The sequence below is a fragment of the Scyliorhinus torazame genome, chromosome 8 (genome assembly GCF_047496885.1).
Source record: "Scyliorhinus torazame isolate Kashiwa2021f chromosome 8, sScyTor2.1, whole genome shotgun sequence".
Classification (NCBI taxonomy): domain Eukaryota; kingdom Metazoa; phylum Chordata; class Chondrichthyes; order Carcharhiniformes; family Scyliorhinidae; genus Scyliorhinus; species Scyliorhinus torazame.
The window spans coordinates 34,139,829-34,153,714 of NC_092714.1; the positions used below are offsets into that span (position 1 = coordinate 34,139,829).

At 43.9% G+C, this 13,886-nt stretch overlaps 1 protein-coding gene across 3 annotated transcripts in view; it reads right to left on the bottom strand.

Moving 5' to 3' along the window:
* The window catches only part of dop1b (DOP1 leucine zipper like protein B), a 176,303-nt gene that overhangs the window by 124,468 nt on the left and 37,949 nt on the right, over window positions 1–13,886 (bottom strand). For all 3 annotated transcript variants that reach the window (XM_072513343.1, XM_072513341.1, XM_072513342.1), the window contains exon 2: window positions 5,253–5,419. In XM_072513343.1, the coding sequence (XP_072369444.1) occupies window positions 5,253–5,390 (138 nt within the window). In that variant the 5' untranslated portion in view covers window positions 5,391–5,419. The remainder of the gene's footprint in view (window positions 1–5,252; window positions 5,420–13,886) is intronic.

The following is a 13,886-nucleotide window of genomic DNA, read 5'->3' on the forward strand; positions in this document are numbered from 1 at the left end:
TCCAGCCAAGACGAACATCATAGGCAACATGACTGGAAACCAAGCATTTGGTCACATTACAGATAGCCATTCTAAAGGAGAAATTAGGATTCCATGTGAGTTTACTATTCTTCCCCTGCCATTTTCGTATTATCATCCAGTTTTAAACTGTTTCGTACAAGCAGACTACGTGATTGCTCATGCTAAAATTGATTGTAAATAACAACGGCAATTGTTCCCTGATGGCATGGCACTGAATCTTACAGAGCAGGAAAGATCTCTGATGAATCCAATCTCAAGAGACTGGCATCAATATAAAAGAGAAAATGCTGGAAAATCTCAGCAGGTCTGGCAGCAGAAAAGAGCTAACGTTTTGAGTCCAGGTGACTGATGTGTTGGGTACTCTGCTACACAGACGAACCAACACGGTTGCGAATGGTACAACTCAGTTTTATTACTAACATTTATTTACAGTGGTAAACTGGTTACTGAGGTTCGATCATAACCCTAGAATCTGTGGACCTATTCTTAATACTATCTTAGAGTGGCACTCAGCAGATGGTGGATGTCTGAGTGGCTTGCTGTGAGCTCTGTGCCCTGAGCTGTCTCCTGCTGGAATGCCCGGGAAGTGTCATGTTCCCTGTTTTGTAGTGTGTATGCTCTTGCCTGTGATGTTGGGTGTATGTTGATTGGTCCGTTGATCTGTCCATCAGTATGTATGTATGTTTGTACCATGATGTTTACCTGAATATCATGACAATGACCTTTTGTCAAAGCATCATGTTTGGCATCAACACAACTGAATTCAGGGGAGAAGCAGGGTTCCTACTCCAAATGACTGCTGCTTAAAATTATCATAATGTAGCAACAGGTCCGTGTTTAACTGGGACATTTTAAAAAGATTTATTGATATTCTGTATAATGGAAAATATGAAAGCCCACAAACCAGAATCCCGACTATAGATAAAGGGTTAATGTTAAATGTGTCAACATACAGTTGACATAATCAGTGATGGAAGATCAAATGACAGAGTTTGCCAAGTGAAACCTCATACTCAGCCCTGTACTTTGTCCTGAGAATGTCACTTTAAGAAATGTTTGGCTGCTCATGTTACTGCAGTGATGTCAGAGTGTGGGTGGAGCTGAGCTCTGGCTCTGCTTTTTAGTTTCAGTTTGAGAAAAGCTTGGGTGTGGCTGTGTTTTTTTTGGTTTTGTTTTAGTGTTGTAGCTGAAGCCAGACAGAGCAGGTGTACTGTTGTTATTTCTGCCATGAAAAGACTATCTCTTGATCATTTGGTGAATTCAGAATTAGAAATGTTCTCAGTAGTGAATGTAAACCTGATGTACTTTTGTTAAAAGGTGTTTCTTTTGTCTTCTGGATGTTGTTTGGGAAGTTATTAAGGATTAGTGTTGTATTCTTTGGGGGCTGTATTTGAATTGATGGTTGCTAAGATGTTCACTGTATGTTTTTAAAAAGGTTAACTTGAGTTCATAGAATAAACATTGTTTTGCTTTAAAAAATACTTTTCGATTTCTGCTGTACCACACCTGTAGAGTGGGCCGTGTGCTCCCCATACCACAATCTATTAAAAGTTGTGGGTCAGGTGAACTCCATGAGGGTCAGGTGAACTCCATGATACTCTTTGGGGTTCTCTAAACCCTGGCCCATAACAACTGTACTTAGTGGAATCTTCAACAAAGAGTAAAGTTTAGCAACAGCCTTGCCTCCATCAATTCTGACTAAGGACAACCTTATTTAAGAACCACGATGGTAATTAATAGGAGATGTACACGAGTGCTGTCCCCTTACAGATGTGATATATTTCTAGCTGTTTCATTTGTATACTACACAAACCCACAACTCAAGCCATCCCCACAACTCAAGCCATCCCCATTGCAAACCAGTTGATTAAAGAAAAGATCCCAGAGTTTTAACCATTTTTACCTATTTATCCCAAGTTTCCATAAAGTTGTATGTACAGGAGCAATCTCTACAATGTACCCCAAATATCAAAACTTTTGCCCATGTGTCACTTGGCCCTTTAGTGAGTTCTAAAAGGCATATAATTGGTTCCTTTGAAGCCTGTGTACCATGTTCTTAATATCCTGTTGCCAATGAGATTGTAAGACTCTGGTGAAAGCCCTTTTGGGAGCTCGAGTGCCTAATGCACCTGGAACCACAGAATCCCTACAGTGAAGGAGACTATTCGGCCCATCGAGTCAGCACCGACCCTCTTAAAGAGCACTCCACCTATGCCCACGCCCTTTCCCTATCCCTGGAACCTCACTCAACCTGTACATCCCTAGAAACTAAGGAGCAATTTTAACATGGCCAATCCACCCAACCTGCATATCTTTGGACTGTGGGAGGAAACCCACATGTGCACCGAGAGAACATGCAAACTCCACAGTCACCCAAGGCCAGAATTGAACATGGGCCCCTGGTACTGCGAGGTAGAAGGGCTAACCACTCCTTCGCCCCAACAAATCAGTCCTAGTGAGTTATTTATAGTTTATAAGATACTGCCACGAGCAAACTATTGTACTCTTGTAGAAAACTACCTGGAGTCAATGGGCATATTGGTAATAATAATAATCTTTATTGTCACAAGTAGGCTTACATTAACACTGCAATGAAGTTACTGTGAAAGCCCCTAGTCGCCACATTTCGGAGCCTGTTCGGATACACTGAGGGAGAATTCAGAATGTCCAAATTGCTTAACAGCACATCTTTCAGGACTTGTGGGAGGAAACCGGAGCACCCGGAGGAAACCCAAATTATTATTTTTTTCATCTGATTTCCAAAATAACTTTTCAAAGATAGAATAGATGGACCAGAATATATATTTTGTTTGCCTCCAGAATTCTGCTGATTTATCTAGAAGCAGTAAGGGGCTCAAGACTGCATTAGAACCGCAAACCTAAGATCTCCTGTGTCACATATATCTCGTATGAAACAAATTTTCCAATATCACACTTTGAATGGCTCCAAGGTCAATTGATCTACTGAGAATCTTGTTTCATGATATCAGTTACAACCCTTTGTATCAAATGGAATTTAAAACTGTTGCAATCTTTAAAACGGCAGTTGTGACAGAATCTATCTCTCGGAACAGCATATCCCTCAGCCCAGGAAACTAATTTCAACTCAAAAATACATACAATGCATTCATGAATCCTCACAGTGTCATCAATTTAAGATCAGACAAGGGACCCTCCTCACAAAGAGGAATGTATACTCAAAAGACAACTGCCCTGTGCTATTCACAAGCAGAATAGCATTAGCCGAGGCTTGTTAGCACGTAGCCTACTGGAGTTCTCAGTATTGGATGATGCAAATTGAGACCAGAATGGTGACACCTAACACATTCCACATGACAATAACAGCTCCAACACCAGCACTTGCAAATTAATTTCCTCCACATTAACACCCAAAATAATTTGGGGATAATTTCTGATTTTCCAGCTATTTGTATCTGAGTCACTGAGCACGACTGATGGGGTAGAAAAAGCAACAACAAGATACTCATTTGCATCCCTTAAGAGAGTTCAGCAGCTCCCATCACAAATTAAGACATGGAGAAATTTGTCTTCCACAACCTCCCGATTTTAGTGCCTAAATCTTTTTTTTGGTAGGGTCAATAGGATGATCTGTGGGCGGGTAAGGTACCCCAAATCAGGAGGGCGTTTTTGGAGACGGCCAAACTAAGTGGCGGGTTGGCGCTACTGAACCATTACTGTTGAAAAGTTCAGGAAGTGGGCAGTGGGGTAGAGGTCAGTGTGGGGTGGATGGAGGAAGCCTCGTCTAGAGGAACAGTTGTCATTGCACCTCTTCCATTCTTGCCGACCCGATACTCCACAAGCCCGGTGATGGTATCCGTGCTACGGGTGTGGAATCAATGCCGGCAGCATTTTAAGATGGAGGCGATGTCACTGTGCGTGCCGATTTGTGGCAATCACAGGTTTGTTCCGGCGGCAGGCCTACACTCCATGTTTAGGGTGTGGGAGAGGGCAAGTTCGGCACTTCATTAGAAAGGAGTTGGTTACATTTCCAAGGATACCACCCCCAGTGCTGCAAAATAAAATTTTGTCTGAGGTAGAGATCGGGAAGGAAGGATCTTGGACGTATATGGGGAGTTATTGGAGTGGGCAGTCTTCGGTGGAGGAAATAAAATGGAAACGGGGAGAGGAACTGGGGGTGGGTGTATGCAGTGAGGCCCTGCGGAGGGTAAACACCTCCTCCTCATGTGCAAGACTGAGTCTCATCCAATTTAAGGTGATGAATAGGACGCACATGACGGTGTCACGGATGAATCAGTTATTTCCAGGAGTAGAAGACAAGGGGACCGGTGAATCATGTCCATGTGTTTTGGGCATGTGTGAAGTTGCAGGAGTTTTGGAAGGCCTTCGCGGGAACTATGTCGAAGATGCTGGGGTGAAGTGGCTCTGAGCTCGTAGGTGGCAATATTTGGAGGTCCGGGAGATTCGGGAGTGCATGTGGGGAGAGTGGCCGTGTTGGCCTTTTCCTCCCCGATAACCCGGATGTAGATGCTGTTAGGGTGGCAGGACTCGGAGCCGCCTAAAGTGACGGTGTGGGTGAGTGACTTGGTGGAGTACTGCACCTGGAAAAGATAAAGTTTGTGATTAGATGAGGGGTTCTTCGAGTTGGAGGTTGTTCATCCACTTCTTTAAAGAGTGAAACATCAGCGTTGGGGGGGGGGGGGGGGGTTCTTTTGTTATTATAGTTGGAAAAGGAGGCAGAGATCTGGATGTTTGGAGTGTGGTTGATTTCTGATGTTGTGTGTCTTATTTTTCAGTATAAAACTGAAAACATCATGAATAAAATATTTATTTTAAAAGACATGGAGGAATTTTAAAAGGTTTTCCATCTTTGACATGTTTTAAAAATCAGCTGAATTTAAATGTCACCACCCTGAAAAGACAGATACAATTAGAAGCACAGAAAATAGGAGTAGGCCATTCGGCCCTTCAAGTCTGCTCCGCCATTCAACTTAGTCATAGCTGATCACCAGCACTCCCCCCTATTAGTGTGTTTTTTCTTTACCCAATTAATTGGCCCTTGCCAATGCCACAAAAGGGTGCATTTGAAGCTATGCCAAGCATTTGTGTTTTGGCCAGTTTAGCTCATTCAGAAGAATGGCTACGCTCAGCACTTCATATTGCTGTAGAAGGGGGGAACTTCATTACAATTTCTGGAACCCATCCCTTTCTCACATGCATGCACTATTACACCATATAACATGTCTACTCACCTTGTTAAGCTTTCCCAGTGAGGAGATAAGGTCTGCCCATTCACTGGAGGATTCAAAGTTCTTCAAAGCTTTATCAATTGTAGCAGAGTAGCTTCTGTACCTGTAGTCATTTATCAGATTCAACTCTTCTTTCTCCATCTTTCTTTCTCATAGCAGCTTACTCAATCCTAAGAACAAAACACAATGAACAAAGCAGGTTAGTTTGATAGCAAGCCACTATCAGATGGCACGTGCAAAAAAGAATTGTGAACTGATAATAAAGACAAAGCAACAATTAATTTAGATGGTCAAGATATGTCAGTCACAACTTTGAAAAGTAATGAAAGAAAAATGCAATTAGTTCCAACATTTTCAACAAGCAATATCACAATTATGCAGTACAAATGTATTATACTTCAACAATACAGAGTGAACTGTGGTTCTAATCACAGCTCACGTAAAGCTGACTTTTTAAAACACGAAAAAGGAATTCACTTACAGAAATGTCTCTTGATAAATGTACGGCAGTACAAACTTGTATAAGAATGTCCAGTTTGGTGTTCGTTGTATACATATTTATCAAACCAATTTCAAATACCAAATACAAACATGTATATATTACTTAAATCAAAGCAATTGAAGCTTGGGGAAAAATGCACATAGAAATCTCAAGTTAAAAGGTATTTTTGCCACTCTGATTTTCAATGCTGCTTTTATTTTTTTTACTTCTCCTTCTCCTTTGAAAGCAATTCTGGCTCACAATTACAAACTTTCCATTCTTTGTAGGTGAGCCTCATCTGTGTCAGGTCGTTACGCTATTATGGAAACCACAGCAGAACATAACTCTCCATACTGTGCCAATATGACCATCCATAGTCAGTCACAAGGAATTCTCTGACTGCTCCCTCTGACATGGAAACAATTGCAGGACTGGCGGCAGATTATGCACGAAAATGGCAGACCATGATAATTCTGAAGCCCGTCTTCAGTTATTACCATCATACGAGCATACAAAATAGGAACAGAAACAGGTCATTCGCCCCCTCGAGCCTGCTTCACCATTTAATAAGATCTTTGCTGATCTGTTCACGTTAAGTTCCACATTCCCATCGATCCTCAATAACCTTTGATTCCCTTATCCAGCAAGAATCTTATCTGCCGCTACCTTAAAAGTATTTAGTGACCCGGCCTCCACCACCTTCTGAGCCGGAAAATTCCAAAGTTGCACAACCCTCAAAGAGAGAAAAAGATAACCCTTATCCCGGTCCGAAAAGGGTAACACCTAATTTTAAAACAATGCCCCCTAGGTCTGGACTCACCCACAAGAGGAAACATCTGTGGAAGAATTCCCGGAGCCTCATTCGCCTGATGAATTCCTCCGTGTCTGCCACGAGACTGATGGGGTCCATTTTGGTGGTGATGCAGAAATTGAGCCCTCTGCTGAGGACTTCGATTTCGTCTGGTTGAAGGGTGTAGTCTGACAAGTTGACAATTCTCCCAGACCCCAAGAGGCCAACAGCGAACCCAAGCAGACTACCAATGAACCGGAACAGCAGACCGAGAGATCTGCGGTGCGGCAACCGAAGAGGAAAGAGTCGAATTGGACCCCTCCGGAAGGCCGCTGCCCTCGACTCGACATGTATGCTCAAGCCGTCAGGAGTCGTGTCAATGCCAGATTAATCAGTCGCATTCACAAGACAGCCCCGAACGTCACCCAAGCACAACGCAATGCCATCCGCGCTCTCAAGACCAACCGCAGCATCGTCATCAAACCAGCAGACAAAGGGGGGCCACTGTCGTACTGAACAGAACGGACTACTGCAAAGAAGTATACCGACAACTGAACAACCAAGAACACTACAGACAGTTACCCGCAAATCCGACCAAGGAACACATCCGCCAACTTAACAGACTGATCAAGACCTTGGATCCAGATCTTCAGAGCACCCTACGTGCTCTCATCCCACGTACTCCCCGCATTGGAGATCTCTACTGCCTTCCGAAAATACATAAGGCCAACACACCAGGCCGCCCTATCGTTTCAGGCAATGGGACCCTGTGTGAGAACCTCTCTGGCTACATCGAGGGCATCTTGAAACCCATCGTACAAGGTACACCCAGCTTCTGTCGCGACACGACGGACTTCCTACAGAAACTCAGCACCCATGGACCAGTTGAACCAGGAACATTCCTCGTCACAATGGACGTCTCGGCACTCTACACCAGCATCCCCCATGACGACGGCATTGCTGCAACAGCCTCAGTACTCAACACCGGCAACTGCCAATCTCCAGACGCAATTCTGCAACTCATCCGCTTCATTCTGGATCACAACGTCTTCACCTTCGACAACAAGTTCTTCATCCAGGCGCACGGAACAGCCATGGGGACCAAATTCGCACCCCAATACGCCAACATCTTCATGCACAAGTTTGAACAGGACCTACTCACCGCACAGGACCTTCAACCGACGTTATACACCAGATACATCGATGACATTTTTTTCCTTTGGACCCACGGCGAAGAATCACTGAAACGACTACACGATGACATTAATAAGTTCCATCCAACCATCAGACTCACCATGGACTACTCTCCAAAATCAGTTGCATTCTTGGACACACTCGTCTCCATCAAGGACGGTCACCTCAGCACGTCGCTTTACCGCAAACCCACGGATAACCTCATGATGCTCCACTTCTCCAGCTTCCACCCTAAACACATTAAAGAAGCCATCCCCTATGGACAAGCGCTCCGTATACACAGGATCTGCTCAGACGAGGAGGAGCGTAACAGACATCTACAGACGTTGAAAGATGCCCTCGTACGAACGGGATATGGCACTCGACTCATCGATCGACAGTTCCAACGCGCCACAGCGAAAAACCGGACCGACCTCCTCAGAAGACAAACATGGGACACAACCGACAGAATACCCTTCATCGTCTAGTACTTCCCCGGAGCGGAGAAACTACGTCATCTTCTTCACAGCCTTCAACACGTCATTGATGACGATGAACATCTTGCCAAGGTCATCCCCACACCCCCACTACTTGCCTTCAAACAACCGCGCAACCTCAAACGAACCATTGTTTGCAGCAAACTACCCAGTCTTCAGAACAGTGACCACAACACCACACAACCCTGTCATGGCAATCTCTGCAAGACGTGCCAGATCATTGACATGGATACCACTATTACACGTGAGAACACCACCCACCAGGTACGTGGTACATACTCGTGCGACTCGGCCAACGTTGTCTACCTCATACGCTGCAGGAAAGGATGTCCCGAAGCATGGTACATTGGCGAGACCATGCAGACGCTGCGACAACGAATGAACGGACATCGCGCAACAATCACCAGGCAGGAATGTTCCCTTCCAGTCGGGGAACACTTCAGCAGTCAAGGGCATTCAGCCTCTGATCTCCGGGTAAGCGTTCTCCAAGGCGGCCTTCAGGACCCGCGACAACGCAGAATCGCCGAGCAGAAACTTATAGCCAAGTTCCGCACACGAGTGCGGCCTCAACCGGGACCTGGGATTCATGTCGCATTACATTCATCCCCCACCATCTGGCCTGCAAAATCCTACCAACTGTCCTTGCTTGATACAATTTACACCTCTTTAACCTGGGGTTACCCCATCTCTGGATCTGTAAAGATTTAATCACCTGCTCGCATTCCTAGCATTGTTTGGCATCTTTGAATTTGTCTGTGTGTGTTTCTGGAACAGACCTCTGCATTCACCTGAGGAAGGAGCAGCGCTCCGAAAGCTAGTGACATTGAAACAAACCTGTTGGACTTTAACCTGGTGTTGTAAGACTTCGTACTGTGTTCATAAGATAACCCACTCACTCATTCCAGCTATCAATCTAGTAAACTCCCTCTGAACCACCTCCAATGCATTTACATCCTTCCTAAAAATTAGGAGACCAAACTCAATGCACAGTCAATGTGATCACACCAATGCCCTGTACAGCTGAAGCATAGCACCCTTACCTTTATGCTCAATTCCTCTAGTAATAAAGGATAGCATTCTATTAGTCTTTCTTATTACTGGCTGCACCTGCATACTAGCTGTAAGATTCATGCACAAGGCACAAGAACACCTAGATCCCTCTGCACCTTGGCATTCTGCAGTTGTTCTCTAGTTAAGTAATACTCTGCCAAAGTGGACTTCACATTTTCCCAATTTATACTCCATCTGCCAGATTTTTTACCACTCACTCAACCTGTCTGTATCCATCTGCAAACTCTATGTTTTCTTCACAACATACTTCCCGATCTTTGTATTGTTTGCAAATTTAGCTACCATGCCTTTGCTCCACTCATCTAAGTAATTGATGTAAATTATAAAATGTTGAGGCCCCAGCACAAACCCCTGTGGGACCCCAATCGTCACATCATGCCAATCAGACAAAGACCCATTTTGCATACACTCTTTTCTGCCAACCAGCCAATCTTCAATTCAATAGGTTACCCCTACATCCGGAGCTTTTATTTTCTGCAGCAACCTTTAATGTAGTACCTCATCAAACGCTTTCTGGAAATCCAAATACATCTACAGGCTCCCCTCCATGCACAAAGGGTACACCTTCAAAGGACTCTAGTAAATTGGCTAAACAGGTTTTCCCCTTTCATAAAACAATGCTGACCTCTTCCCAATTACCTTCGGCTTGTCTCCTTAATGATTGATTCTAACACCTTCCCCATGACAAACGCCAAGCTAACTGGCCTATAGTTTCTGGTTTCATGCCTATCTTCTTGAATAGAGAGGTTAGATTTGATACTTTTCAGTCTGATTGAAGCTTTCCAGAATCTAGGGAATTTTGGAAAATTAATACCAACACGTGCTACCTCATTTGCCATCTCTTTTTAGACTTGAGTATGAAGTCCATCAAGACATGGGAGACTTATCCCGCTGCTCCATCACCGCTTGTTCAGTACCGCTTCCCTAGGTGATCATAATTTCACCAAGTTCCGGCTGTTTAGCACAGGGCTAAATTGCTGGCTTTGAAAGCAGACCAAGGCAGGCCAGCAGCACGGTTCAATTTCCGTAACAGCCTCCCCGAACAGGCGCTGGAATGTGGCGACTAGGGGCTTTTCACAGTAACTTCATTTGAAGCCTACCTGTGACAATAAGCGATTTTCATTTCATTTCCACCCCCGATATACAATTATTACTGGAATGTTTTGATATCTTCGACGACAAACAGCAAAATATTTACTTAATTTCATCTGCCATTTATTTATTATTTACTATTAACTCCCCACTGTCACTCTCGAGAAGAAAATTCACTTTACCTACTCTTTCTGTTTAAATACTTCGAGAAACTCTTACTATGTTTTTACATTTCTAACTCGCTTCCTCTCATACTTTAATCTCTTTCTCCTGATTAACCATTCTCTGCTCTTCTTTATATTCTAACCAACCATCTGACATGCCATTCATCTTTGTGCAGTTCTATGTTTTTTCCTCAGGTTTGATGCTTCCCGTTATTTCTTTAGTTAACCGTGGACGGTGGCTCCTCCCTTAGGTGGCTCCTCCCTTAAGAATTCTTTATAGCAGGAATATACTTATTCTGAGTATTCGGAAACATCCTCTGAAATGTCTGCCAATGCTTCTCTATTGATGCCAGAGGACTGGAGGATAGCAAATGTGGTCCCTTTGTTCAAAAAGGGGAGCAGAGACAACCCCGGCAACTATAGACCGGTGAGCCTCACGTCTGTAGTGGGTAAAGTCTTGGAGGGCATTATAAGAGACAAGATTTATAATCATCTAGATAGGAATAATATGATCAGGGATAGTCAGCATGGCTTTGTGAAGGGTAGGTCATGCCTCACAAACCTTATCGAGTTCTTTGAGAAGGTGACTGAACAGGTAGACGAGGGTAGAGCAGTTGATGTGGTGTATATGGATTTCAGCAAAGCGTTTGATAAGGTTCCCCACGGTAGGCTATTGCAGAAAATACGGAGGCTGGGGATTGAGGGTGATTTAGAGATGTGGATCAGAAATTGGCTAGCTGAAAGAAGACAGAGGGTGGTGGTTGATGGGAAATGTTCAGAATGGAGTTCTGTCACAAGTGGAGTACCACAAGGATCTGTTCTGGGGCCGTTGCTGTTTGTCATTTTTATCAATGACCTAGAGGAAGGCGCAGAAGGGTGGGTGAGTAAATTTGCAGACGATACTAAAGTCGGTGGTGTTGTCGATAGTGAGGAAGGAAGTAGCAGGTTACAGAGGGATATAGATAAGCTGCAGTGCTGGGCTGAGAGGTGGCAAATGGAGTTTAATGTAGAGAAGTGTGAGGTGATTCACTTTGGAAGGAAAAACAGGAATGTGGAATATGTGGCTAATGGAAAAGTTCTTGAAAGTGTGGATGAGCAGAGGGATCTAGGTGTCCATGTACATAGATCCCTGAAAGTTGCCACCCAGGTTGATAGGGTGGTGAAGAAGGCCTATGGAGTGTTGGCCTTTATTGGTAGAGGGATTGAGTTCCGGAGTCAGGAGGTCATGTTGCAGCTGTACAGAACTCTGGTACGGCCGCATTTGGAGTATTGCGTACAGTTCTGGTCACCGCATTATAGGAAGGACGTGGAGGCTTTGGAGCGGGTGCAGAGGAGATTTACCAGGATGTTGCCTGGTATGGAGGGAAAATCTTATGAGGAAAGGCTGATGGACTTGAGGTTGTTTTCGTTAGAGAGAAGAAGGTTAAGAGGAGACTTAATAGAGGCATACAAAATGATCAGAGGGTTAGATAGGGTGGACAGTGAGAGCCTTCTCCCGCGGATGGAAATGGCTAGCACGAGGGGACATAGCCTTAAACTGAGGGGTAATAGATATAGGACAGAGGTCAGGGGTAGGTTCTTTACGCAAAGAGTAGTGAGGCCGTGGAATGCCCTACCTGCTACAGTAGTGAACTCGCCAACATTAAGGGCATTTAAAAGTTTATTGGATAAACATATGGATGATAATGGTATAGTGTAGGTTAGATGGCTTTTGTTTCGGTGCAACATCGTGGGCCGAAGGGCCTGTACTGCGCTGTATTGTTCTATGTTCTATGTTCTATGTTCTATGTGCCCTCTAGCCTAGTATCCCAGTTCACTTCAGTTAGCTCAGCGTCGTGCCCACATAGCTGCCCTTATTCAAGTTCAAAATTCTAGTCTTAGACCCACTCTTCTCCCTTTCAAATTGGATGTAAAATTCAATTATATTGTGGTTGCTGCTATCTAGGGGTACTTTACTCGCAGGTCATTAATTAATCCTGTCAAATTGCACAATCCAAGTCTAATATAGCCTCCTCTCTAGTTGGTTCCAGAACATGCTGATCTATCTTGAAAGCATTCCAAAGAACTCCTCATCCAGGCTACTACTGCCAATCAGAAATTTATAAAGGTCATATCAAGATAACATACACAATTTTCAGCAGAAAGTATCCCTCAGCTCTAATTAAAGTGCTTCCACTACTGCTGTGGCCAGTATCTTAACTCAGTATAGACCAGCAATCAAACCTGGGACATCTGTGGCTTAGTATAACACCCCATAATACATGTAACCATTGATCCATCATGCTCCTAATAGTCTAAAACAAATTCCCATACAGAAACCCAAGAAAAAAGAAGAAAAATGATTTTCTTATATAACAGATACAAATCAACAGTCAATAGGGAATTAGCTGCTGTAACGATCAAAGCTACAATTTTGCTTGCAAGTGAAAATAGATACCTGCACATAAGCTATTTATTTTGCTTCTCAAGATCATTTAAATCATTAGGAGAACCATGTTGAAACTAGTATGATCTACCCAAGGCCGATATAAAATACACCACATAAATAAAGAGCTGTTTTCACAATGCAAAAAGCAGATTTACAAAGCTGGGATTTTAAATCAACATCAGATCAACTGGCAGTGGTTAGCACTGTTGCTTCACAGCGCCAGGGTCTCCGGTTCAATTCCCGGCTTGGGTCACTGTCTGTGTGGAATCTACACATTCACCCAGTGTCTGCGTGGGTTTTCTCCGGGAGCTCCGGTTTCCTCCCACAAGTCCCAAAAGACGTGCTGTTGGGTAATTTGGACATTCTAAATTCTCCCTCAGTGTACCCGAATGTGGAGACTAGGGGCTTTTCACAGTAACTTCAGTGCTGTGATAATGCAAGTCTACTTATGACAATAAAGATTATGATTATTCAGCAAACTTCTAGGTTCATACAGAGCCTCAAGGGTCAGATCATGTCGTGTACATGTCTATACTACCTAAATTTAGTTATCATTCCGTGCAATGTAGCCATGGCCAGGAAGTTCAGAGTTGATATTTTAAAAATAATGTGAAAAAATACTGATTTTAAAATCGTATCTTCCTACTTGGGGTCCTCAGTGACAGAATCATGTTACAAAGATGTGCTACACAGAACATTAAATTGAAATGTCATCTGCTGGATAGATAAATTAACTTATTGAAAAGAACATTTTGGCCTGAACAACAGTCACTAGCCTTTGTGAAGATCATAAGCCACTTTATGGAGACAAAGTCCAGAGTCGTCAGAGACAATAGGAGAGATTCTCTGCCCTCCCCGCAGTGTGTTTCTGGGCAGCGAGGGACGGCCTGCAGGTGGGATCTTCTGGTCCAGCCGCCATCAGTGCGAGTTCCCACTGAATC